This window comes from Lepisosteus platostomus, chromosome 6 (assembly GCF_059453375.1).
Source record: "Lepisosteus platostomus isolate fLepPlt1 chromosome 6, fLepPlt1.hap1, whole genome shotgun sequence".
Taxonomy (NCBI): Eukaryota; Metazoa; Chordata; class Actinopteri; order Semionotiformes; family Lepisosteidae; genus Lepisosteus; species Lepisosteus platostomus.
In genome coordinates this window covers 29,808,438-29,835,406 of record NC_142616.1, presented here as the reverse complement: position 1 = coordinate 29,835,406, position 26,969 = coordinate 29,808,438, and the positions used below count along the sequence as shown (strand labels likewise).

General features: G+C 40.4%; 1 protein-coding gene across 9 annotated transcripts in view; it reads left to right on the top strand.

The window, feature by feature from the left end:
• fgfr2 (fibroblast growth factor receptor 2) overlaps positions 1 to 11,705 on the top strand; it is a 53,284-nt gene extending 41,579 nt beyond the window's left edge. For all 9 annotated transcript variants that reach the window (XM_088635246.1, XM_088635245.1, XM_088635248.1 and 6 more), the window contains 8 exons: positions 703 to 824; positions 2,211 to 2,321; positions 2,546 to 2,736; positions 3,985 to 4,107; positions 4,832 to 4,902; positions 7,077 to 7,214; positions 8,080 to 8,185; positions 10,360 to 11,705. In XM_088635246.1, the coding sequence (XP_088491372.1) occupies positions 703 to 824; positions 2,211 to 2,321; positions 2,546 to 2,736; positions 3,985 to 4,107; positions 4,832 to 4,902; positions 7,077 to 7,214; positions 8,080 to 8,185; positions 10,360 to 10,524 (1,027 nt within the window). In that variant the 3' untranslated portion in view covers positions 10,525 to 11,705. The remainder of the gene's footprint in view (positions 1 to 702; positions 825 to 2,210; positions 2,322 to 2,545; positions 2,737 to 3,984; positions 4,108 to 4,831; positions 4,903 to 7,076; positions 7,215 to 8,079; positions 8,186 to 10,359) is intronic.
• Positions 11,706 to 26,969: the final 15,264 nt, after the last annotated feature.

Genomic DNA, 26,969 nt, shown 5'->3' with positions numbered 1-26,969 from the left:
GAAGAGCTCATGGCTCACACAATAGCAGAGTCAGTGGGAACATTCTTCTTTGGAACAACATGTTATCTTTATATTTGCTTGTTTTAATTTGGCATACTTTTATTTCCATAAGAAAATTGAATTGAATATGTTTGCTTTTATTGCTCTGTGCATTGAGCTGGAACATTTGCAATTTATTAAGATTATTTTTTTAAGTGGAAATACAATAATATACCATTTCTTTATTATATGCCTAGTTTCAGACTTGAATGTTAAACCCACTTGTTTTGCTTTACACCACTATGGTTTGTGAGGTAAAAATAAAAATGCATTCCAATACATAAGAAATGTGAGGAGTTTGCTGTTGACCCTCTTCAAGGAGAAATGTGTGATGAACAGAGTGGGCAACAGCCTTTTGTAGAAAGGGATTTCTGAATCACAGGTGACAGGAATATTTCTAGTATCCACAATCCAGAAAGGTCTGGTGCTGCTATGAGATGCAGACAGGGCCCAGAATAAGGTGAAAGCGGGGCCCATCTTGTGAGAGAAAGGGTACAGAGTGCGAGGGGAGAGCACACCACAGACACAGAAATGTTCTCCTTTCTGTAAACTGAGTGAGAAACTGCTGAGTAACCTCTGTGACCACAAATACTTCTTCCCAGGTTCTCCATATTCTAGAGTCGTCTCCCAGTCGCTAGTCATGACTATCCCTTCTCTCCTCAGGCTGACCCTGGGCAAGCCGCTGGGGGAGGGTTGCTTCGGCCAGGTGGTGATGGCAGAGGCTCTGGGAATCGACAAGGACAAACCTAAGGAGGCCTTGACTGTGGCCGTGAAGATGCTGAAAGGTAGGAAGCAGAGGCTTGACTATAATTTAAGACTCGTTAACTCTTGGCAAAAATTCTAGTTGTCAAATGCCTAAAGTATCGCAGAGTTCAACTGAATCGGTAAGGCTGTTCATATTTTACGCCTCAATGCAGTATAACTCTGAATTCTTTACTGGTGGTTTTGATGAAGTCATGAAAAGCCAAGTGAAAAAATGTGTGAACTTAGACTTCATTTCCCAGTGAAAAGTTTCTTGAATATCCAGTGAATTACCAAGTCAAACTGGTAAATGGTAAATTGTGTCGAATGCAGCAAAAAACAACCAAAGGTATTTTTAACATGCGTTTATTCATTTTTAAACACAAGTGTAGTAGGTCAAATTCTAAATTTGTCCCCTTCCATTCTCCTATGCATAAATATCTCGTCTTCTGAACACCACCTGAAAAGTGTAGAACAACCCCTTAGAGAAACTTTGTTGTGGAAAGAGTGGAGAAGAGGTTTTTGATACCCGGTGCATTTCTTCTAGCTTAAATTGAGTGCTTAAAAATGAATGGTTTTTCACAGCCACTAGTGTTGACTGTCCAAAAGGTGTGTAGAGGCTTCTTGACATTTTAAGGTAAAGTGAGGTGGAGGCTGATATTGATCATGAATCAAGGGACTGATTGACACCTTGAGTAATTCTCCAGTAAAAATTAGTAACGCTTCATTAGTTTGTGTTGCACTTAAGCCAAACTCACACCTTTCTCTCAGTACTGGCTTTTATTATTCGTGAAGGGAGTGCACAAAGTCCTGCATTGTGAATTGTGTGCATAATTGATCCACAGGGTTGTTAACCCTTAGGTGACTAGTGCACCTAGTGAGTCCTGACTGTACACCAGGAATTCTCCATTCCTTGTTTTCAGTGCCCACTCATCACTAAGTGTCTGGCTGGGGATTTTGTTATACAATGGTGCTGATTGAAGATTGTTTGTGGGGGGTCAGTGGTCACATAGCTGACCTCTGGGATCAGCTGTTAAGTTGTCATTCAGCAGTTAAACAAAGAACGCTTTAAACATGTGCTTCAATGAAAAAAGACTGAAACAAAGTCCAATATGAAGGAAGCTCCTTTAAAAAAACATTTAATTGTCACAAAGAATTTAGGAAATGTGTTATCTTATACCAGAATGAGGATCAGTCAGTGATAGCTAATGAAGAAAGAGGCTGCAGGTAATTGCTTTAAATTAAATTGATGCATTTAATTCCATAGCTGAAAGGATGCTTGTGTATTACGGTTCCTTGGTAACTTCATACTCCATTGTCTAAAAGTCCCCTTTAATCACAGTGCTGTTTATACGTGCATTAGGGAAAAAAGCACAGCACATTGTTCAACTGTTCTTTGAGCTGAATTGCCAGCTTTCCTTTTGTTACAGATGATGCCACAGAAAAGGATCTTTCAGACCTGGTATCTGAAATGGAAATGATGAAAATGATTGGAAGGCACAAAAATATAATCAATCTGTTAGGTGCCTGCACACAGGATGGTAAGCAAAGTGCAAGAAAAGTATTTGGCTCTGTTACTTTTGGCAAGCCTTACATCTGTTTAATCTGTGGATAAAGAGAGTTCCGGTTGTATCTCTTCAGTGTGCAGCAGAATGCACTGATGCTGTGTGTTGTGTGCTCCGCTGTGTGCAGTGCTCAGAGTGTGTCTGGGGTGTGCAGCATTCATTGTGCAGTGTCTTGAGCTAGGTGCTGTGTGCTCCTGCAGGGCCTCTTTATGTGATAGTGGAATATGCCTCCAAGGGGAATCTGCGCGAGTACCTGCGAGCCCGTCGCCCCCCAGGCATGGAGTACTCCTACGATATTGCCCGTGTGCCTGATGAGCAGCTCACTTTCAAGGATCTGGTTTCCTGCACATACCAGGTAGCCCGTGGCATGGAATACCTGGCATCACAAAAGGCAAGTGGAGTCCTGATGTGAATAAAGATTAAATAAAGGTTGTGTGGATGAAGGTTGCATAAAGTGCATGTTAATTCCATAATTGGATTTTAGAAGACTGCACACTGATTGAACGCTACACTCAGTATCCTGAATTAAGTTGTGAAAAGGGACTGCCTGAGATCTGACTGTAAACATTTTAGATCTATGTTATTCAAGAAGGATGGCACATATAGAAATCAATTATCCTCGTAAATATCAAGTCCTGGCTGCCACAGTAACCTGGTGATCACTGATCCTAGATCCCTTTAACTTGTATTCAATCCTGCAGTTTACAAATGGATATATATATATATGGTCTTGTGTTTATGTCCACCGGTTGTTGATTAAAATGTCCGGACAATATTCTTTTCAACACAAGAGAGACATGTAATAATTTCAGGTATAATATTAAAAATAATTATACTTAATACATAAACATCGTATACCCAGAGGGTAAGGAAAGTGTTTTGATAGACTGGGCCACAGTGAAGATACATTGGCTGCTTATAGCCTTTCAAAGGGAGGTCTTTGCAAAATAAACATGAAAATGCAGAACAGTGAGTATGCAGCTACACAGTTCTGACATTCTTGTGAACCTAGGAGTGAGTCCCAGCAACAAGGGCCTCCCTAGCCTGAACACTGTGGGTTTCATCTGTCGTTATTGATTAAACAAGAAACCTTTTAATCTGTTGTTTTACAATAACGAAAAAATACCTGTGGTTAAGGAGGAATCCTCAAAGGGTATGAACTGAGCTGTATACACCAAGCATGAACTCTCAGTGTGACTTCTCTGGATGTTTCGGTTAGCTTGTGTGAAGTGTAGACATGTAGTACACGTGCACAGTGCAGTCTCCAGTGTTGTACGGAGTCAGAATGGTTGACATCCGTATGTATAAATTTACCTCAATTTTGTGCGTAACATCACTCACTCCATGTATCCTCTGCATAAAGGTTGCAGTTAATGTACTCCATACATTTTTATTGGTGTTGACTCAAATTGCAGTATCTACATATGTTGAATTTTGCTCTTGGAACTCTGGTTATCTCCTGGGAATACAATACAGCGTACTGCTGCGCTATCTGGTGTGCCTTCTGTGCCTTCATCGTGGACATAGCAGCATGCTCGATGATGCTGTTCAGCAACCTCATCTCTAGGGAGCCTGCCTGAAATCCTGTCGGCAACAGATCTGTAAGATCAGTGCTCTTCTTTCTCCCCTTTGTTTCCAGTGCATTCACCGAGACCTGGCAGCGAGAAACGTGTTAGTCACAGAAAACAACGTGATGAAAATAGCAGACTTCGGCTTGGCCAGAGACGTCCACAATATCGATTACTACAAAAAGACGACAAACGTGAGTGCTGTAACAGCCGCTGGGGGGCTGCTGCCGGATTGGGGGGGGGCTCAGCTCAGTGCTGAGTTTCAGCGAGACAGGCTTGGCTGTGGCTCAGAGAGCGGAGTGTTAATTATTCTGTCTCTGGGCACTGTAGTGTTGCACTTGGCACTGTTCGAAGGTTCCCAGGCTGCCAGTGAATGAAGTATGGGCTTTCGTGTCACTGCTGCTTTCAGTCCTTTACCTTCACAGTTAGTGACATGAATAAACAGCCGGGCAGGCTGGCACGCTGAGCCGAATGGCTCAACAGAGGTCATCGCCCAGGCCAGTGAAGTGTATCTGTACATCACACCCTTAATTAACTTTTTAGTGCCATTTTTTAACATTTAAAAAAATGACCTGAGTTGAACATAAGACGATTCTTACCAATATCATCATATTCATATGACAGTTTCCCACAAAGCAAACTGAATCAGCTGCTGAGTGATTTAAAACTGCCCAGTACAGATAGCAATGTAGATTGCGAGAGTGAATACGAAATAAGCAACTCTTGAGGGACAGTTTAAAGTTATAGAGCGGTCTGGAGTTGAAAGCATGTTAGTGTCTGATCTCTCTTGACATGTTTGTTCTGCTTTGTTTCCCAGACGATTTTTATGGTTTCTGATTTCAGTTCAGGCCGCTTGCGAGCCTAGAGAGGAACTCGTGCCTTTAACTTTAACCCCCTCCTGTTCTGTGTCTCCCACAGGGCCGGCTTCCGGTGAAGTGGATGGCTCCGGAAGCTCTCTTCGACAGGGTTTATACGCACCAGAGCGATGTGTAAGTACTACTGCTCTTGTCGAGACTCTTGGTGGAACTTGTCTCCACAGACCTTCCTCCCTCTGTGCGTGAGTATGTTGTTGTAGTCCTGGACCCTGTCCTGCTGGTGTTTGCTTTGAGAGAGCTGGTGAAAGGTCAGGGGTGACAATGAGGCACTTTGCCCACAGAAAGTAAAGATTTCACGCTAGACTGGTAGCCAACACTCTGTTACTAATCTGCCTGTCTTCAAAGCACAAGAAAGGTGGCTAATGCTAACCTCCTTCTGTCAGTGCGGAAGTTTTTCCTCCTTGAAGTTATTCACAGATGTTTGACTACAAAGCTCTTGTCTGAATTGGTCACATTTTGCACATTTTCTTTATTACCTCCTTCAGTTATTCTCTTTTCTCAAAATAATCCGTCTGTGTTTTCATTCATCTGTATTGTGAATGACATATTCCTAATACTAAAAACACTTTTATCTTATCTTCAATGCTGACAAGGCTCAGTAAGGTTAATTTAGCAGTTTTTGACGGGAACGTGAAACAATTATGTAAGTGAAATGAGTCTTGGCCAGCAAGTTGAAGCCTTTCACTGAATATATTAGTGTTATGTATTGCATATTAAATTAGTAATCAAAGGCAGTACTGTAGTTTATGTATGAGCTCTATTATTTTCCTGAATGCTAATAGGAGTAATATTTTTTCTTGACAGTTGTATTTAATTTTCATTTAAAGACTAAAAGACTTCAATTGTAAGCATTGTCTTACACTTGAATTGTAATTGTCACAAAAGTACAAATTAGTACTTTATATTGTTTTCTATTCTTGTGTGTTTCTTGGTCTATTAATTAGTTTCTAAGAATAATTGCCAGTGGTCCTGTCCTCTGTGTTCTCTAAGGAAGTCTGATAAAAATACACAAATTTCCCTACAACTCCCTACAACAGAACCTGCCAGGGAGAGTTTGTATGCTTGACATTATCAGGTGACAGAATGTGAAAATTAGTGGGGAAAGATTGTACGTGATTTGTGTGGTGAAAATGTATCTTTATTAATGATCATAGTCTTCAGGAGAAACTTATTCATAGCAATATGTTCACTTACCAATTATGTATATTCACTGCCAATTTATTATACCATTAATAATAAAGTCATTGTACTGATGGAAACCTGTAATGACTGTGTTCCATCTCAGGACCCTGTCTCCCATTCATGCATTTCCACATGCACTATTGGCTCTGTCTTGTGCTTTTGTCAGAGTCTGATGTCAGGCATTCGCACAATAGGTTATATTTATACATAGGGGTGTATAACCACTGTGGAAATATTTGGAGAATTCACCTGTTTTTGGTGAACTGTGGATTGTGGGCCTCTGTGGCATTGACCCTCACTTCTGTTTCATTTGTGCTGAATGAAAACCATGGCCTTATGTCATTCTCTGCCAGGACATAGCACAGGCTCCTGGTCTGCTTATCTCAATGTCCTTGCCCTTAAGGTACCACAATCATGGTCGGTACCGATGTACGTTAGACTGTGTTCATTATCTTACAACGTTCAATGATCCTTTCTTTGAGGATAAATTTGAAAGAAATGTAGAAGATGAGTTGTGTATATATTGCATATATAAACAATGGGGCAGCTGTCGAAAGTTGCACAAACAAAGGCCACCATTGAGAACCAGTGCTCAATGCATCTAGCTGTTACAACTGGTGCACTGCTGACTGGAGTGGGCAAGGAAAGAAAACAGTTATAAAGGCGTTGTTGAAAGGGGTGTTAGTTTTCAGCCACATTGACAGCATATTTATCTGAGCGTGATGTTTTTGTGAATGGTGCAATGGGATACAGTAGCTGTAGCATGTCCCAGTGGCCTCAGATAAGGGCTCTCTTCAAAGGAAGTTGGGGTGATGTATCTAATGGCTTTTAAGAAAGGTTAACATTGTAAGTTAGTCATGGTGGTTTTGCACATGCACCATTTGCAATATTATAACAATAATTTAACTGCATAATTTATGTTGCTTTCATAGTACTTCTCTTGTTCGCTTGCTGTGTGTTCTGTCATAATTGATTGTGCTTCACTATCTTTTTGCTACACTTTGCCATCTTATTCTTATTCTTAATGACAGAATATCCTTATTCTGTCATTGTTTTCTGTAGTCAACATTTTTAGTAAGCTGGTGTTTCATGTGCTGCTCTTGCAGGTGGTCGTTTGGGGTGCTGATGTGGGAGATCTTCACGCTGGGAGGGTCACCTTATCCAGGGATCCCAGTTGAAGAGCTCTTCAAACTCCTGAAGGAGGGGCATCGCATGGATAAGCCAGGAAACTGCACCAATGAGCTGTAAGGACCAAAGTCCCTGCTGCCCAATGGGGGCCTGTACCTTATTTGTACTGGACAGTGTTCAGCTGTTGCTTCTGGCCACCGCTTGTTCAGAGAAAGAGTCATCTTTCTTATCAGAAAAAGCTGGAATATGTCATCTGAGTTATTTGTAAGGCAAGACTTACAAATATTTCCGGGTTCTCTAAGGTACCACTACCTCTTTCTCTTCACCCCTGTGTTTCTTCTGTCTCCCACACCGGTATGTTTAAGTGGCCATGCTGAGGGAATGATAGTGAGAGGCAGGGCTGCCAGATAACTGGATTTGGAAAGTGTTACAGTGTACCTAGAAGAATAGGGCAATGTGCTCAGCTGGACCAGCTGCTGACAGCTGGGTTCTGATGTCAGGACTGGCTATTTGACTGACTGACAGAAAGCAGTCTCTCCTCTGAGATGCAGCTCCTCAAATGAACAGAGATTCTTGCCGTAGCCTATTACTCTGACATAAAAGAGGGCAGCAAGCCTGTCATGTTAAGTCTGTGTACAGTGTACAGTATAAGATGAGTTACAGTGCTCCCAAATGTTCTAAATAATTAATTTTCCATCTAACAGATGTTTGTGACTACTACAGATTGCATGCCAGACAGAACTATTCTGGTTAATTAGCCTGGCTGTATGGTCAGTTTAAGAAGAACTTCCACATATACACAGTTTACTTTAAGTTGAGATTTTGATCAGTGCTTTTGTGAGTAAATTGTCTTATATAAAAGGACAGTCATCATAAAGAGTGCTACATGTTTTGACCTGGAAGCTTCACTACTTCAGGTGGCAGGCTTTTGTGAGCCAGATGATTTCATCTAGGCTACTGTGATGTCTTCTTTCTGCACAGGTATATGATGATGAAAGACTGTTGGCATGCCATTTCTTCACAAAGGCCAACATTCAAACAGCTGGTTGAAGACCTGGACCGGATCCTAACATTAACTACCAACGAAGTGAGTGCTTTTCCCCTCTGCATTCTGTAACCGGGTACTGTTCAGAGTACCCAGGAACTTTGGTTACAAATGCTTGTCGCTACCAGCCATTTCTTACACTTTGTTTAGAATGAATAAAAAGTTCACATTTAGTAGTTGTTTGGGGCTTGTATATGGATTAATGCAACTTTTTTTTTTTCAATTTCCAAATAAGACAGTTAAAATTCCCCAACAGTTTTTAAAGGCAGTAGTACAAGTATTTAATGTCTGATTTGCACACATGTGATGTGCATCTTTAAACTTCAGCCATCAGAAAACTACTGGTTTCATCTGTGTAGCAAAACATTTTGAAAATCCCACTGCTGTTGTACAAACCCTTACAGGGTATTGTCTCCCCCCGTATTTCTTGAAAGTAAATGCAAAAGCTGCGAGATTTGATTCTAGCGCACGAAAAAGTGCTAGTCACAGAAAAACAAAATCAAATAAATTCTGAACATAATCATATCTGTGGAAAGTTAGCTGAGTTTCATTTAGGTTAGAATAATGCTGCACAGATTTTCAATTTGAAAAGTGGCCATGCTAATTCAAGTCAGTGTATATCTGCTAGTGCTTAGTTTAGTATCTTAAATTGGCAAATTTTCCTGCAGCCTTGCCATTATCCTTTGTTTTCTGTATCATTTGAAGTATTGTTTTTTGATCTCTCATTGGCTTACATCGTTTTTAGCTCTTTTGTACATTCAGCCAGGTTCTTGTGCTCTGTATTCTACAGAGTCCGTGTCAGTTTAACGATCTAGCTGATTGAGCGGTTGGCAGGGATCTGAGTGGCTGTGAGGCCTGTGTTGGAAGAGACCACATGACCCTCCATTGTTTTTTATTGCTATTGTTCTGGAAGAGTTTCATCATCATTTGTCTCATCATCATTTGTCTTGATATGATCATGTTGACTGTAAGCAATCTGTGTGAAAGGCATCCTGTTGCACAATCGGAAAATAAACTGCAATGTTGTACTGCCCATTCTGTCAGTTACCGTAACAGTGCAACACATAAACAACAGAGTTCAGACACAGGCAAAACCTAACAAAAATGCCTTGTATTTAAATATGAGTTATTGATACGCCAAGAGCATAACTTTGAATTTGAACTTTTGAGGCATAATAAACTTTTCTAAACCACTCACAGATGTTCAGCTCTTAAGAAACATGATCTGTGACATGTTTCAAGCTCTGATTTCAGAAGCCATTTTTGTTTATCCTGAATAAATTTGGTAAGTATTATTAACCAAGGAAATAGCAAAGGCAACAAAGAAATAACCAGTACCACAAGGGAGGTTCATGTGAGGACTTAATTAAGCTTTTTCAAGTATAAAAGATCATTTTTGTTGTGACGTGACAACTTTTTAAATGAGTTTCCAGCTGCAGTTACACTGACTTGAAGAAATGTCATGGCAACACTCCTTCCCTCCAAATTTAATTTGGGTTTAAAATACATAAACACATTGCCCAATCTCATAAATTACTTATTTTCCGCTGAAATAATCCTTCTTAGACTGCAGACTCCCTGTTTGTGCAACGTTCAGTTCAAAAACATTCCACGGTCTTGCTTTATAACCTTTTAGTATGTAATTCTGTGTGTTCTGGCAGGCTAAGACCGGTATGGCTACTTGAAGCTTGAATTGGCTTCAGTTAGCATCAGTCTGAATCTTGCTGAAATCAGAAGGCTCTCTGAGTTGGTTGGCTGGGATCACACTGTGTGTTGCAAACAAATTTTATGGAGTTTACAACAAACGCTTGGGGGTTCAATTATCCTTGCCTGTCCTAAATCACAATCATTCCTCCCATAATTTCCTAGATTTATAAAAATTAAATTAACAAAAAAAATAGGTAAACCCCTTTTCTCCTTTGTGTCTGTCTTTTGCATCCCTCCTCTACCCATCTCCACTTTTGCTGCTCCCCCTGGGTTCACTCCTCCCTCTGCAAGGGGCCCCAGCCTCCTCATCCTGTTTTCAGGGGGTTGGCCCTCAGCGAAGTGGGTGAAGCCAAATTTACTATGACTAAACACCCCTATAAACCTGTTTTGAAAATTCTTAGTTCTTGGGTGTTGGTTTTCCTTGTGAATGATGCAAGAAGTCTGTATATTGTTTGGTGTTTTTTGCACCCTGTCCAAAACCAGGCTTATATTTCCCATGTGTCTTTCAGGAGTATCTGGACCTGTGCGCTCCAGCAGAACAGTATTCCCCCAGCTTCCCAGATACGCGCAGCTCCTGCTCATCGGGAGACGACTCCGTCTTCTCCCACGACCCTCTCCCGGATGAGCCCTGCCTTCCCAAGTTCCAGCACATGAATGGCAGTGTGAAAACATGAGGAGCCCAGGCCTGACCTGCCCCACCCCAGAGACAGACCGCCCACCTTGCTGGCTCCCCCTGGACTGCAGGAGCCTGCAGAGGAGCCAAGGCGAATGAGGACGCTGGCCGCAGGCTCAAGACTTAAAGCTCTTAGGAACCTTTTCAGTCACAAAAGACGGCTTGGGGTTTCGTTCCGAGTTCTGGAATTCTTCACTTCCATTTCAGTGATTCCATTCCATTCTGCAACAGCCAGGCAGGTGGCTCGCAGCTTTTTTTTTCATTCCAGAAGGGATGGACCAAGATGGACTCAAAGGCACAAGACAGGGAATAAAACAGAAAAGTGAAGAGGAGAGGAGACAGAAACTGCCTCCCTTGTTTATTTTGTATCATTGTTTTTCAAAAATAAGCCCACACACACTTATTATGGGTCAGCAAAACACAGTATATAGAGTGCTGGGTATATTTGTAAATATATTCAAATATGTATAAATATATATTATATATTTCAATTGAATTATTTTTTGTATGGATTTAAGAATAAGCGCCCCCCTCCCTTCTGAATCACACTGAGGTGAAGTGTGTCGCACCTCTTCATAGCTCCGTGGTGAAAATCATGTATTACTTTCATTGTTCACTCGACACAGTGGTGGAGTATTTGCTTTCAGGGAAAGAGGTAGCATGTTAATTTATTGACTCATGTAAAAAATTTAAAAAGTACAAAAAAATATTAATTAATAACCCATTATGTTTATTGTAATTTAAAATGATCTTTCACTGCAGGTAACAGAAATATTGTATAGTGGGTATTTTGAAAGATCCTGGGTTCATACATATTTTTTTAAATAAATGTGAATATTAAGTTAATTTTAAATACTGTACATTTTATATGTAGTCAGCTAACCTTTTTTTTACATAGAAGACACAGTCCTTGGTCTATTGTCCCTTTCCAAATGTCTTATTTGAAATGAGAAGGGTACTGGATGTTAATATATAACGTAAAGTCTTTACAAATACCCACTACTACACTGTTACTTCATTTAGACTAAATGTAGATTACACAGCATTCAGTTATGAAGAAGATTAAAACAAAAAAGGGAAAAAGAGTATTAAAATCATTTAATGTTTTCTACTGGACCAATTAAAATTTTTGCTGCAAGTGTTGATTTCCTGACACTTTTGCAAATAAAAGATAAAACCTGACGGCGGGTGAGATGTTATTTTGTTTTGCAGACATGGTTTGAGTGTAGCTGCATTTTTTCAAATACTTCTGATCACATTGTATATTCATTTGAATTGTGTTTTTATTTAATCAGCTTTCCTATGGTTCTGGTAGAGTACTGATCAATGTTAGGTGTGTGCAAAACCACAGTTTCATGGTCTTCCTAATCTCAGAGCTGCCTGGCTACATTCCTCACCATGGTGCACACCCCAGTGCTGGATTCAATTTTTTTTAAGTGCTTAATGAGTATCCAGCACTTCTGGTGTTCAAAGTCTACCATATGGATTGAAAGTCCTTGTTGTCCTTTATTTCAAGAAAATCCAGTTCAGCTTCTGGAGGTGTGCTCCACACACAATATCAAAAGGATCTCAAAGTAGCTCAAACTCTCAAATCATTTTTGGTATGTGGCATGAAATTAATTTGAACATTATGCTATTTGTTTAAGATGAAATTACCGATCAGGAAGATTAGTCAGGCCAATGAAGGGAATCTGGTACGAAATCGAGATTGTGTACTTGAATCTCCTCTCGGGTCTTGCTAGTTATGCAACTCACTTTTCTCCCTTTGCTTTTTGAAGTTAGGACGCTAAACACAGCAGATTGAAATCGGTGTGTTAATGATTGTCTCGGTAGAGTAGTTTAATACAATACTAGCATATTTAGACCTACCTCTGATCCAAGCAGCGTATTATTCAGTGTAGCCTCTCTTTGTGTCGGGGCTCATAGTGTATAATCAGTCTGCAACTGTGATTTAACTCCCTTGGCAAATCTTGGGAATTAAAGGCATCACTTTAGGCTGTTCTGCCATTTAGCACCGTATGTTTGAGTCTCGTACATGTTGTGTGGCACAAGTACTCAATGGTATAACTGGGGTTGGAGCAGATATGCTCCCATAATTTTGGAGTGACTTAAATTTCTGTATCTTCCAAAGTTCTCTGCTACAATTGGGCTTTTTAACAGCCCATGGAACAGATGCAAGGATCTCCAGTAATTGTGGACATAAAAACCTCACTCAACCCACGTCAGGCAGCAACCTCCTTTTTTCCATTGGCACACCCAGGCCGCAGGGGGCTCAGGCTGGCATGGAGAAGGTGGTTTACAATTTGTTTTAAGCAAGCTGGGAAAACTCCAGCCTTGCAATATGTCTGGCTCATGCTCGGGGCTGTAGTAGGTGGCAGGTGAGGTTTTTGATTTTCGTCATTCTTTGCATTTCAGCAGCACTCAAGAAAGACAAACAAAGCATACTACTTACAAAATTAGTGCAAGTAACAAAACGGGCTTGCACAATAACACATACTATAATTCTAATGTATTCTTTTAGAAACTGGAAGTGGGTTAGTAAAAAAAGTGGATAAAGAGATGGAACTCTGAGAGGTGTAAGTGGTACCTCCTCAAATGAGAAGATTAAACAGCTTATTTGATTTCTGACTGCTGGCCTTGGTGGGTCTTATTTTCCAACAATGCACCTCTCTATCCACAGCTCTGCTCTACCATCTCTCCACCAAACCCTTGAAGAAGCCCCCCCAGCTGAATCATTATGCTTTTTACTTTCCAGCATGGAATTAACTATGCTTCAAGTTTGTTAACTTGCTCCTTTAAACTTGTATCAGTCACTTTCAAATCTCCAACTTTGCTAGTGTCGAGAACAAGTAAAAAAGTGTTTGGAAGGAAGGCCAGAAGATGGAGTGCCTCTCAGGGACTGGGCTTGGGAATGGAGAGAAGAGGGCTGAGGTCAGACAGAGCTCCGGCTCCTCCTTGGCGGCTGTCAATCTTCCCAGCACCAGGGAGCAGTCGGCACGTTTGCTCCTGCCAGCTAATCTCCCATCAAGGTAAACAACTTTCTTTTCAAAACAAAAAAACATGGCCTGTGAGAAAAAGCACTGTAAAGTCAAATTGGGCAAACAGCAACCACACACATGGGATAGGAGTGAAAATAAAACTGATCTTCACCATTAATTAGTCAACAGCTTCCTGGCTTCTTGTTAGTGTCCCAAGGTGTCCAACAATCACTCAAACCCTTCAGTCACAAGATCTTTTGAGAAACTGTGTGGTTTGGATGTTAATTTAATCTTTTCTAACCTCCCCTCATATGTACGTTTTCTTATAATTTTCCAACAGTACTACCTGAAGGGGCAAAAACATACGAACACACTTAGCTTTAATTTCCTTTGGTTTAGGAATGTGTTAGTCCAAATTTTGTTTATTGACATGATTATTTTTTGGCGAGGAAACGTCTTTTATTGAATCTTAAATGAAAATATTTCAATTATACATTAAGGAATAAAATAACTGTTAAAAGAATAACTGCATATTACCTTTTGAAACGCTCTGTTAGTATCAGTACTGCCTATGTAAACATAATTCTTACATGCTGGAACACACTGTACCCTGTGTGTTTGAAGTAGATTTTACAATATACAGAGCAGGGGTAGAAAAAGCTAGTCTTTCCAAACAGCATCACTGTGAGGATCTAGTACTACCAGCTGCTTAATTGTACAATTAAATAATAATGGTTAATCAATAAGCTGCTTGTGCCCAAATCCTGTAGTGCAATGGTCTGGAGGGTGGCTTTGACTCCCTCTGTTCCCAGTGTGCACAGAGGCCCACAACACCAGAGTGCTGCTTGTTCCACACCAGCCAGCTGCCAGGGGTGGTGTGTTTTCACAAGGGTGGGTGCTCAGGAATGTCAACACAGGCTTTGTCTACAGCTGGGAGAACACAGATACTGAGATAGCAGAATTGATAAGGAACCGATAAGGAGGCAGGACTGTGTTATGCTTAACTCTTTGTGCTGAAATAAACCTGGAACTGCCGGCTGACTGACAAGTACAGATGAATTATGTGAGGTGTTGGTGTCAAAACAGGTCCTTGACCGCAGCAACACGGTGGAACATGTCAGTACCAGCGCCCTGCCTGCTGTGGTTTGCCATGGCCAAACTATGCCAAAAAGCGTGAAGAATTTACTTACTCTGACCTCAAGAAAATTCCTGTTTAGCCTTCCAACTGACTGCTCTTACAATCAACCTTGTCATTACAATCCCTGTGCTGTGGTTACAGTTAATACTGGACCATGCTGCTGAACCTTCCTACTGCAGAAATGATAGATTAGATTTATCACCTTTTTTCTACAATTATTTTGAGGAAACCAGGAGTGTGATTTGTCATGGAGCCAAAAGTGTTGGAAATTCCCTGTTGGAACAGTACAACAGTATTGTGTGTTAAGGTTTTTTATGAGTAAATTGTCTGCATTTTACTGTTGACTACAATCAAAGATATGTTATCTCCCATATCTCCCAGGATTTTATATCAATGGTCTGTTTTTAATGGCTTTTCTTTGTTGTCATTTCACAGGGAGAGAGCTGTTAGAGTGAAGCCCCTTCAACAAAACTGCACTCAGAGGGGTTTGTGTGAGGATGAGACACACGATTGAGCAGAACCGTGTCTTGGCATTAGAACATTCAAATACCCAGTTCATTAAAGTGTTAACTGTGACATTGCAGGGATAAAATTCCTTTAGGCTCCCCTTCTACATGATAAAGAAGCTCAAGGTGTACCCAACGGGGTCATTCCCAACCTGCTTTCCATGGAGGGTAGTCTTCATTCCATAACTCTCAATTTGCACAGCAAGCCACTGTTATCTATGGAAACCTTTCTTGTGTTAGAGTTACATTTTGTTGTAAGTTAATATTTTATTAATTTGTTTGCAACAAAATGAATCAACTATGTGGAGTACACTGGGCTGTCAATCATGAAAACAATCATGAAATGTCAGAAACAATCGCATTTTTAACTGTATTAAAACTTTTCTGCTGCAAGCTATTGCCACTGATTTTCTCTTTATTTGAAAGGATTCAAACAGATTTAAGTTAATACTGTCCTAAAGTAGTCAACACAAATATCGTGATCATGTGACCCAGTTTCTTCCGCGGTCACATCACCTAGCAACCTGAGTCACTGACCTCTCCTTCAGAAACAATCCTTTGTACACAGGAGCAATGAAGGCAGATTCAGGGAGAGCCAAAAAGAGTAGCCCCACCCCTACAATAACCTGTTCAGTAAGATAATTAATTTATTTTATTTAAAAGTCTGAGATTGGCACTTGTTGTATAACAAACAGTAAAAAAAATTATTGTACTTATAAACACCAGTGAATGAACCAGGGCTGCATTTTAGCAAATGGGAAGGCTGCACAAAAATATCTTTATAAATACAGTGAGATTTGCATTGCATGTAGTTAAAAAATCAGTTGTAGAAAACCAGTCAACAGGTTCTCCACATTGTCCTGAATCCACCTTAGAAGATAAATCAACCGCCCACACTGCTTCTTAGCCTCAACTCACTCAGTTCACCAATGGCCTCATTCTCTGTATAACTGCCTCACTGCCTCATTCAATTCAATTCAAGGTGCTTTATTAGCATGACCGATGGGTACAATCAGTGTTGCCAAAGCAAATAAAAATAATAAAATGAACATGGAACAAAACAAAAAATAAAAGTAAAATAAAACCTACAGACATATTACAGACATTTACAACAGAGACATATCATAAAATATGTACATATACTGTAGATAGATGGATCATTATTGAGCATCATTCACTCACACTCAATCACTGACCCTTTCAATCTCTCACTACCTCACAATTTCACTCACTCTTCCTCCCCTCCGCCTCTGACTCACTCCTTCTCCTGTGCAACAGAGGAGCTTAAATAAAGTTGGTCAAGCTGTGAGGCTCTTTTTGCTCAGGCTCACATTACCAGTGACCTTGTTAAAAATCCAAAGAGATGCATTATATTTTTCAGCGTAGAAGGTACAATGCCAATTAAAGAGCATCTTTTTGTTTAAGGAGTAGTTCCAGTGATATCTTCACAATTGACAATTGCATAAATGTGACATCCGGTTTACATCTTCAGTTCCAAGTCTTCTCTGAATTGTGTGAGGAAAAAGAATCCTCTGACTGGCTGACAAAAATGATAAAATGATAACATAGTAATTGGAGATGAGGAGCGGCTGTGTGTCAGCATGCTCGGGGTCAGTGTCAGTGAAAGAATGTAATACTTTCATGAATGGAGTCTGCAGCATAAGAGAAGAAGACTGTGCAGCATCCCTGTTGTAAACTTCAGAGACAGTTTTCCAAACAACAAAGGCCAAGTGGCTGTTCCGGTATGTTTCGACTGCTCTGGAGTAGGAAAGAGGTCTGTATTAACAGCCCCCTAGCAGTCTCCTCTGCAGAACTCTGGCTGGGTCTGCACTCTATCAAGCTCGTCTGCTTATTCATTCATTAGCACAAATGCTGTGCATTGCCAGAGAAACCTGCGTGATAGAAACTGACTCTTCCAGGGAACTAACATAAACAAAGTGCGTTGTAACAAAATAACTTTCTGTCTTACGCAGCGATTTATCCGTTATCAGAAAACTGTTTGTTCCTGGAGAATGTCCGGCAACCCCGTGCCTATACTGGAAACATAGGTGGCAAGGTACACTCTGCACTTGATGCCAGTGCTTTGCAGATCATACACATAAGCAATAAGAATAATTTAGAGGCATCAAATGAAGTATCCAACAAGCATCTGGTGCACCAAAGAACTAAGAGAGAACCAAAGCACTAAGAGGAAACCCAAAAACATGCAGAGAAGAAATGCAAAACCGACATAGATCATGACCCAGCCTAGCCCAGAAGCAGACTAGGACGCAAGACCTTTGTGACAACAGAGCTAGCTGTCATGCATCTGTGTCTCCCCTTCACTCAATGCTTTTAAATAATTTACTGTATACTGTATATGTATACTGTGCGGTTCACTCTGATGCATAATGCACTACTGTTCTCTGCATCTCTCCATGGTGGGCCTGGCCTTTCTTCTGTACAGGTTCCCGTTTTATTCTGTATGCAATCTATCCATATACTCCAGGGCTCACTCATATGCATACGAGTGTACTGTACATCAATGTATTTTGTCATTTGGTTTGGCAGAAAATCCTTCTCAGTTAAATTAAATTTCATCATCAAATTGGACAAAATCACTTTGAAGGCACCAGCATATAAAACGGCAAATTAACTGCTGGAATTTTTTTCTGTTCATTAGTAAAACCCATCCAACATGATAACATTTCACTTTCAAGTACAAATTTAGAAACTGTTATTTAGACCCCACCCCCCTCACTTTAACAAACTAAATTTCTTTAAAACGCACACCTCACAGAAATGCTGACTAGATATATATTCCCTGCATCCAATCCAGGAATGGAATTTTAAACTGTGGCTGGAAACTCAAGTCAGCAATCTGAGTGCTATAGTGTCCTAAAACATAATTTGAGAGTTCAGAGCTCTATATTAAACTAAAAACTTCACAAAATGTTTCATACAGTCTCATAGTGTTATATGCAATACCAACTCTTGCCATATTATATCAAGCAAATCCTAAACTTAGGATCAAGGCCAGGAACTGGAGGTAAGCATAATAAGCATAGTAAGCACTATATTACCGGTGCTGCAGATTTGCTTTTCTAGAAACAACTATGGAACAGTTTTGGTCCAATTATCTAATTAAGAGTTTCACAATGCACATCTAGAAAACAGCTTTCTAAATTCTGTTTAATCATATTTAATGTAGGTGACAACATAGAATATACTTTAATCTTTGAGCCATCTTAGTTGGATGCAATGGCTATGCCTGTATGTTTTGGACAGTTCTCTAAAGGAGCACTTTTGGGTATATGTCATGGATGTTCCGTCATACTGTATGTAATTGGTCTGACTGTGCCAGTGAGCTCCAGACTACTCCTCCTCTCTGAAGATTCTCTAGCTACTATTAATCTTATTTTTTGGTTATTCCGTCTGATACGATCCCATATTATGAAATTCACTTACTGCTTCTTTTGTATTGGTTGCAGGCAGCATGGTGGCTGCTGCATTTCAACTCTTAAATTCAGAGTTTTATTCTGAGCACAGATCGTATGTCCTTTTGAGGTCAGGAATTTCTCCTGGTGTTTTGGTTTCCTCTTACTGTACAGCTTAAATGGCATTTCTAAATTCCCCCCCATTATGTGTCTGTGCACCCTGTAGTGGTTCAGCAATCCTGTCAGGATGTAGTCCTGCACTGTTTGTAATGTTTGCAAAGGTTTGCTCCTCATTGAGATACATCCTGTGTCCTCTTAAATTTACACCCTCCGATTCTAATTTCTTAATTAAAACTCTTCTTTTACATAACTTTTCCATAGCAGATTCAGACAACAGTATTACCCAAATGATTAAAGTAGTCTTATACAAGTAAGAAAAATTAGGGTGTGACTGTAAATCTATGAGTTACACCACTGCAAGACACTTTCCTTATATATCAGCTTTAATCCTCTTGTCTGTTCTTTGACACTTGGCTAAGAGGAAAACTGAGATGAACAATGGCTTGAAAATTCAACTGTGCCCCAGGGTAGTTTTTTAAGAAAAATATTTCATTGGTAACTTAAAGTTTTTTTGTTTCTTCTTTTTAGTTCATAATTAACATGACAATACAGAACTGACAGATGCTATGTGTGGGATTAATCATGGCCTATAAAATACATCCTTTTAACAACAACCTCTGTGTTCTTGGCCTGAACAGATTTACAGTAGTTGTTTCTATTTCACGTTCGCTTAAGGGCATCCGTTTATTTTCATACCAGGATGTTTGGCTCGGGACAAAGGCACTACTGCAGAGACATCACAGGAGCTTAATCTTTTTTTCAGTAACCTGGATACAGTTTCTTCTCAAAGTAATTAAGTGTTCCAGGTTCTTTCAGGGCAGTTATAAAGCATGCCTTCTCATGAGAAAAAGGAATGTTGTCTCTACAGGAGGAATATAATTAAATAAAAGAATTTCTAGAACCTGTAACAACATGAACTGCAGTTTCTTGTTGAGGCAGGACTGAGGTAATTATTATTCTAGGACTGATCACATTGACACAAAGCCTCAGGTACTTAACTTTACATAACATGACGCTGAGCTAGGAGAGAAAACCTTCTCATTTCTTAAATCTTAATGGCTCTTTTTTTCCCCAATTATACCAAAGGGTGTAACTAATATTTGCTTGAGAATGAAGAAAAGAATAAAAATGAAGACCTGTATTGCCAATTTAGCTCACAGTCGGGGATGACACAGTCGTCACCTGAGAGCCGTAGTCAGTCTGTTTCGGAAAATCCCACCATCCTGGAAGGATGATTGCAAAAGTGAGCAAACCTTCCCTGCAAATCTCTCAACCAACTAGTAAAAATAATAGCATTGTGAAAAAATATTGGCAATGTTTTACTTGAATGAGACTAAAAAGCCCTGTCATATTCCTTCATTAAAACTACAGAACGCAATATAACAAAATACATAATCCTCTACAACCATTTGAACAAATGACATTACATGCAGACAATCATTCATAACATTTCATAATAAGATGGTTTCAGCCAAAAGCTAAGAGCCGAAGCGAGGTGAAAATGATGGAAGACACTTTGATGGCTGACAAGGACTTTCTGCAGATGTAACAGTGGTCTGACCTGAAAAACCTATCCTCGGATCTGTGTTGTAGGAGATGGATTCTTAGCTTCACCAAAACTAAGAAGGCTTTGGTGAAGACTTGGTCAGCAGTGAGTCTTCTATCATCAGAAAGGTGGGGGATCACACAGTGGCAATGGCCAGTGGATGAACACATGAGCGAGAGTGCTCAGTGTTAAGACATAGACAAAAGAAACGAAACTGTCTCCATCTCGTTATTACAGCAATGGAGATATACCATAACAAACCCTGGAACTGATTGTGACTCAAATCTTGAGCTTCTCGTGGCAACTCTGAAGATAAGAGTGGATAAAAAAATAAAGTATTTGCATTCTAGAAACTGGATTTGGGATGGCTAGAAGTGGAGATCGCAGAACAACCTGTACTGTGGAAGTCTATTGGTTCTCATGAGGTGTCCCTCATGGAGTGGGGGAAGAGAAAATGCCAAATGAACTGCGACAAGAGACAAAAGCAGTACTAATAGAGGTAGCCAAATATAAAATAGGTTTTATGAAAAGCGAAAGGCAGAAATAACTGGATATCTGATATGGCAGTGAATTTGATTAAGGGAAAGTGGGAGCTGAAACAGAAAGACAATGTCACGAAAGTGTTGAGAAAAGACACCTGGATTGTATCTGACTCAAGCTAAAACAATAAAGACAACATGTGTGAACATTTTCAGACAATATGATTTGTTAAACAGAGACCCCTGCTACACCCCAGGTACATCAGCTTAAGATCTGATGAAATCATCAAAGCAACTGAAACAAATAGCACAGTTTAGTGGGAATATTGCAAAGATATGTAGTAAGACAAAAAGAAGAGATGATGATAAGCACACAATTATTTGAGTAGGAACTCCCTCCACACCCCACAGACTAAAGTAACAAGAGCCATCAGAGTCACAGTCAATAGGAGGCAACAAGTTCCACTATAGTACCAGTAGAGCTGATCAAGGCAAGTGGAGAACCAGTTTTGGAAAGAATGCACAACATTTGTATGGCATTATGGAAAACAAGAGAATGAATGAAGTGCTGAACAAATTTCATTTTTGTCCCACTTCCCCAAAAATATGACCTGAAGCAGTGCACAAACTAGCGCTCTAAGCCTGCAACTCACAACTGGCAACCCACTGATGCTAAGCAGGTATGAACCTAGTCAGTGCCTGGATGACCTCCTGGGAAAAACAAAGGTTGCTGCTGAAAGAGGTATTAGAGGGGCCAGTAGGGGCACTCACCCTGCTGTCTGTGTGGGTCCTAATGCCCCAGTATATTGACAGGGACACTATACTGTAAAAAGGTGCTCTCCTTCGGATGAGACATAAAACTGAGGTCGTGACTATCTGTTGTCATTAAAAATCCTAGGGTTTTTCTCGAAAAGAGTAGGGGTGTTACCCTGCCGTCCTGGCCAAATTTCCCCTGGCCTTTACCAGTCATGGTAATCCTAATAATCCCCATCTGGCTTCACATTCTCCTCTCTGTCACTATCTCCAGGGGGTCAAGGCTCAGTCCAAAACAGAGCCAGCCTTCTTTATGAGTTCATTGAGTCTATTTACATCTCTTGCCATGAAGCTGCTGCCCCAGCACACAATAGTGTAGACAATGGCCACTGCCACCCTTGGTTCATAAAAATGCGTAGCGGTGTTCCACATACACCAAAGGACCTAAGCCTCCTAAGGAAATAGAGTCGGCTCTGACCTTTCTTGTACAGGGTGTCAGTGTTAACAGTCCACTGCATCTTATCATCCAGGTATACCCCTAGGTACCTGTAGGACTGCACCACCTCTATGTCCTCACCCTGGATGGAAAAGGGGTTAACAGAGACTTCTTCCTCCAAAAGTCCATGACCATTTCTTTAGTCTTGCTGATGTCTTGCTGATGTTGAGCTGGAGATTGTAAAGATGGTTAAGATGACACCACTCCACAAAGCTGGTAATCAGCTCCTCCCTCCCCTCACTAATACACCCCACAATTGCAGAGTTATCCAAATACTTCTGCAGATGACATGCCTCAGAGTTGTACTTGAAGTCAGAGGAGTGAAAGGTAAACAGGAATGGAGCAAGGACAGTCCCCTGTGGAGCCCCAGTACTGCTAACAACATGTACATACCGTGGCCTGCAGGTCAGATCATCTATAATCAAGGACAGCAAAGGAGTTTTCACCTGTGCCACCCTTAGCTTATCTCTCAGTAATGGGGGATGGATCGTGTTAAAGGTGCTGGAGAAATCAAAGAACATAACTCTCAAAGTGCTCCCCCTCTTCTCCAGGTGAGAGTTAGCTCTGTGTAGCAGATAGCTGTGCCCTCCACCCCCACGTGTGACCGATAGGCGAACTGCAGGGGATCCAGTGCTATACTCACCAGGGTTCTGAGGTGGTCCAGTACAAGCCCTTCCAGAGTTTTCATCAGGTGTGATGTCGGTGCCACTGGTCTGTAGTCATTCAAGACTTTAGGGTACCTCTTTTTGGGTACTGGCACCAGGCAAGATGTCTTCCAGAGCACCGGAACCCGTTCTAATCTCAGGCTCAGGTTGAAGATGTACTGCAGCACTCCACCCAGTTGGTCTGTGTAGATCTTTAACACCCTAGAGCTGACACCGTCAGGACCCACTGCCTTCCCTGCATGGAGTGTCCTCCCTTCTGACCTGGTCAGCTGTGATGGATAGGCCGAGGAGGGATGGGGAAGATGGAGTAGGAGAGATCTCATGATGGGGTGACTGAGGACATGAAGATGGTGTCTGGGATGAAGGCCCGTGAGGTGAATGGTCAGTGGACTCTGTATTGAATCTGTTAAAGGAAAGATTAAATTCATTGGCCCTCTGCAGGCCTCCCTCACTCTGTTGGCCACTGGACAGCTTGTATCTGGAGATCTTCCTCATGCCGTTCCACACTTCTCTCACATTGTTCTCCATCAGCCTGTCCTCCAATTTCTTCCCATAAGCCACTTTGCTCTCCCTGACTCTCACCTTCATCTCTTTCTGCACTCGTCTCAACTCCTCCTTGTCACCTGCCCGAAAAGCCCTATTTTTCCTATTTAAATTGCTGGAGACCCATGGTTTATTATTGGAGAAGCAGCGTACTCCTGGTGGGCACTGCACTTTCAACACAGAAGTTTATGTAGTCTGTGATGCAGTGGGTATGACCATCAATATCATCTCCATAAGGCTCACAGAGTACCCCCCCAGTCCGTTGTTCCAAAACAGTCCCTCAGTGCATCATTAACCTCAGCTGACCATCTCCTCACTGTCCTGGTAGTCACTGATTGCTGTAGGACAATAGGCACTATCGGAGAGGAATTGTCTGTAACACATCCAATCATCGGAACAAAGCAGGCTGAAACCAACCAGCATCCAGGTCCTGGTATTTTTGTGAAATTTTATTTTGCTATGTTTCTTTATCATGTTGTGTGGAATTAATCAAGACGTAATGGCTGTGTTTTTTTAGCCTAAAGTAAAGCATTGCTAAAATATGTCCAGAATTATTTTGCTCAACGAAGTCTGTGACATTGTAAAACAAGGAAAATATAGATTAACTGGGGCCATTACTCGTTTGTGTGGCTAGACACTTCATTATGGTGCTTTTCATATAGACTGTCTAGATCCCCAGTCCTTGCTTAAACTGACCGTAATAACAAGCGACTAAATGGAAACCCAGAAGGAGAGCCCAGTTTTTGTAAATAAGTTTTCTTTCTTAGCCTGAGTGTCTGAATGTAGTGTAAGAGCAGAGAAAAGGTGCTTTGTGTGGAGGCTGGAGTTATATCCATCAGAATTGTCATTCTAGGAATGAAGCCAGCCAGATGTATTAACTTACTAGCAATTGCACTGGTGCCATCTGGCCGGCTGCTGGGCTGCTTACAGAAGATGGAAAAATAAATTAAAACTAGCAGCAGAAGTCAGGCTTCCTGGTGTCAAACGAGGATTTCACTTTCCCCCATTAAATACGGAGCAACTTAAACCTGCTGCAGATTGATAAAGTTTGACCTTGCCAGTCATCAACCCCATACTTCAGTGACTTTTTAATGCTTGGCATGCAAATCTGTTTCTTTTCTTCAGTCACAAGCCATTATAGAATGCACTCGATATCCTTTGAACCTCAAAAACACACCACCGGTGAACAACTGTGCCCAAACATAGCAGGAATAAAGACATTGAAGAATGTGATGCAGCTATAGAAAGTTTATTTAAAATTACAAGGAAAGTTTTAGCAATATTTTTGGAACAGTATGTGACACACACATTTTGTATATGCCTCTATTCATACAGTATGTCTATGGGGCTATTATAGAATTACATCACTTAGACTTCGTTGAGAATAAATTCCAGTCTTATTTTTTATTAGCAACAAATCCAAAAACACCTACAAAGACATCTATGAAAGAGCACAGCTGATGGTTATTCTAGTGATATTAGTTTAGGATGGACTTATTACATATTTAATTGATTAATTGTATTTTCTGTAGATTTTTCTCTCTTCAGGAGGATTATTATTTTAGCTTGGGATTTTCAGAATTGCTTAACAGCTGCAAAGGAAAGAAAACCTACTTTTTCAGTGCAAAAAAAAGTGGAGAGAATTTATGGCAGATTAATGTGAGCTGAATTCTTTTATGCAAACCATATTTGCTTCTCCTATGTTACAGGATCTCCAAACCCCCCCCCCCACCCCCTATCAAATAAAGCCATACCTGCTGGAGGAACCCCAAAATAAGCAAATTATGTGGGAAAAAAAACTTTTTTATGAAGGTCAGTCATGCAAAACATCAGCAATCCCAAATCAGATAGAGCACCTACAAAGGCAAGAATTCTTCTTCACTGTGGTTCTGGACTGCTGCAGAAAGAAAAAGAAAAAGCATTACAAATCTGTGAATTGCACACAAGTAACTGCATTTGAATGTAAATATACAACTGGGCCAAATCTAGACATGTTGAAGCCAGTTTTTTTAGGTACCAGTACTATAAGCTACAGACACGTAACATTATTCTGTAACACTGCAAATTAACAAGGATTCTTACACATTTTCCCTACCTTAAGCTGGTGCAGCTCTGGCACATCTGTCAGTGGTAAAATGAGAAACTATCACTTTCCACTTGAGCCTCTAGAAGCAGGGTATGAATACTGAGCCAAAGAAGAAAATGAAAATGCATATGGAGTAACATACAAAAACTGAACAAAAAAGAAAAGCTATGAAAAAATTGAAATAATGTGTTCCATATGTTTTTTATAGTAAACACGCAATATGAAAATACTACCACTACTGTTTTCAGTAATCCAGCATGTAGTCTCTTCAGAGCATAACCACCTCCTCCCCAAAAGTCTGTTACTTTGACAGCACAGCACAGATGAAAATGAATGATTATACAGGGTGTCATGACTGCTTTTTTAGTTATACTGTTAACTGGTGTGCCATGAAAAGAGCTCTTCAATCCTAGTATAATGAACAGATGGATTAAAACCTCATTTTAGATAACCAATGAAAATCATAAGGAGAATAGGGGAATAGGAGATACAAATACAGATACTGAAACATGTGCACACTGTTGTAATTCAAGATAGTCAAGTCCAAGAAAGTAATTGAAATTAAGTTACTTTTACATTGGACTTCAGCAAATGCATTGCTTTGCTGATACTAGTCAGTTTTTATTTCATTACAGTAATGCTTTCTGCTGTGGGAGTGAAATAAACTATTAACATACACTAATCATTCCTCAAGGTTCAACTATAACAGCCATTAATGTACTGAAATGCTCAAAAGTTGAAAAGTGCACAGTGTCCTGAAATGTAGCGAACAGGCTGAAGGTTTGCAGGAGAACAGGAGAAAGACCCTGGGAATGGCTAACACTGTGCTATTTGTTTTCTGGCTGCCACATCAAGTTCCACAATGAATATCAAACATATTTTTTCCTGCTGTGTGTCCTGTCATTTAAACATAACTAAAAAAAAAAGAAACTGAAGAAAAGAATCCTGGTCATTATTGTAACAACTAAGTGGAAGAGCTGGGTGGCTCCATGGGCTGTTTGATTAAGTGGCTTGTGTAGAAAGTGGGGTGGCCGTGGGGTGGAAGAGACTGACCTCAGATTGGAGAACTGGATAAGCAGCACAGATCTGCAAGAGAAAATTGGAGGGTTATAAAGTATTTACTGCAACTTCTCTCTTTCAATCCCCTGAAAAAACTCAGTAGTTAAAATGTTTTATTCTGCAGTAGTTGTCTTTAATTCTGCTTTTCAACATGGATTTAAATTGAGTTTTTAACAGAAGTTTGGATCCAAATCTCTCCCACTTCCACAATCCTACGTATATAAACACATCCCTGAGCTTCCCTTTGTAATCCTCCTGAAACCCTAGTGCGTTCCACAGAAAAGTGAGGAGCGTAGTCACAAAACAGCCTCTAATACATGTTTTCTTTTCATTGCATTTATTAGGATCTGACCAAACAACTCTAGTTGTTCTTAAACTATGAATAGTCTAAATAACACTTGAGTAGGATGCATCACTCTCAGCAACATAAAAAGCCAGGTTAGAAATTACTTGCAACACCTAGGTGGACCTTGAGAGTTTTTTTATCCTGTCACTAATGTTGCTACAACACATCAATTCCTCAGTGACAGATGCCCTGTACTTTCTCTCCCAAAAGAATTCCAAAGGCACTTTCTCCTAAAAACAGTAAACATTTCCTTAGCTTATTTAGTTCCCACAAAAGAAAAGATCCAGGCCTATGGGGTCCCCCAAAACATAAATG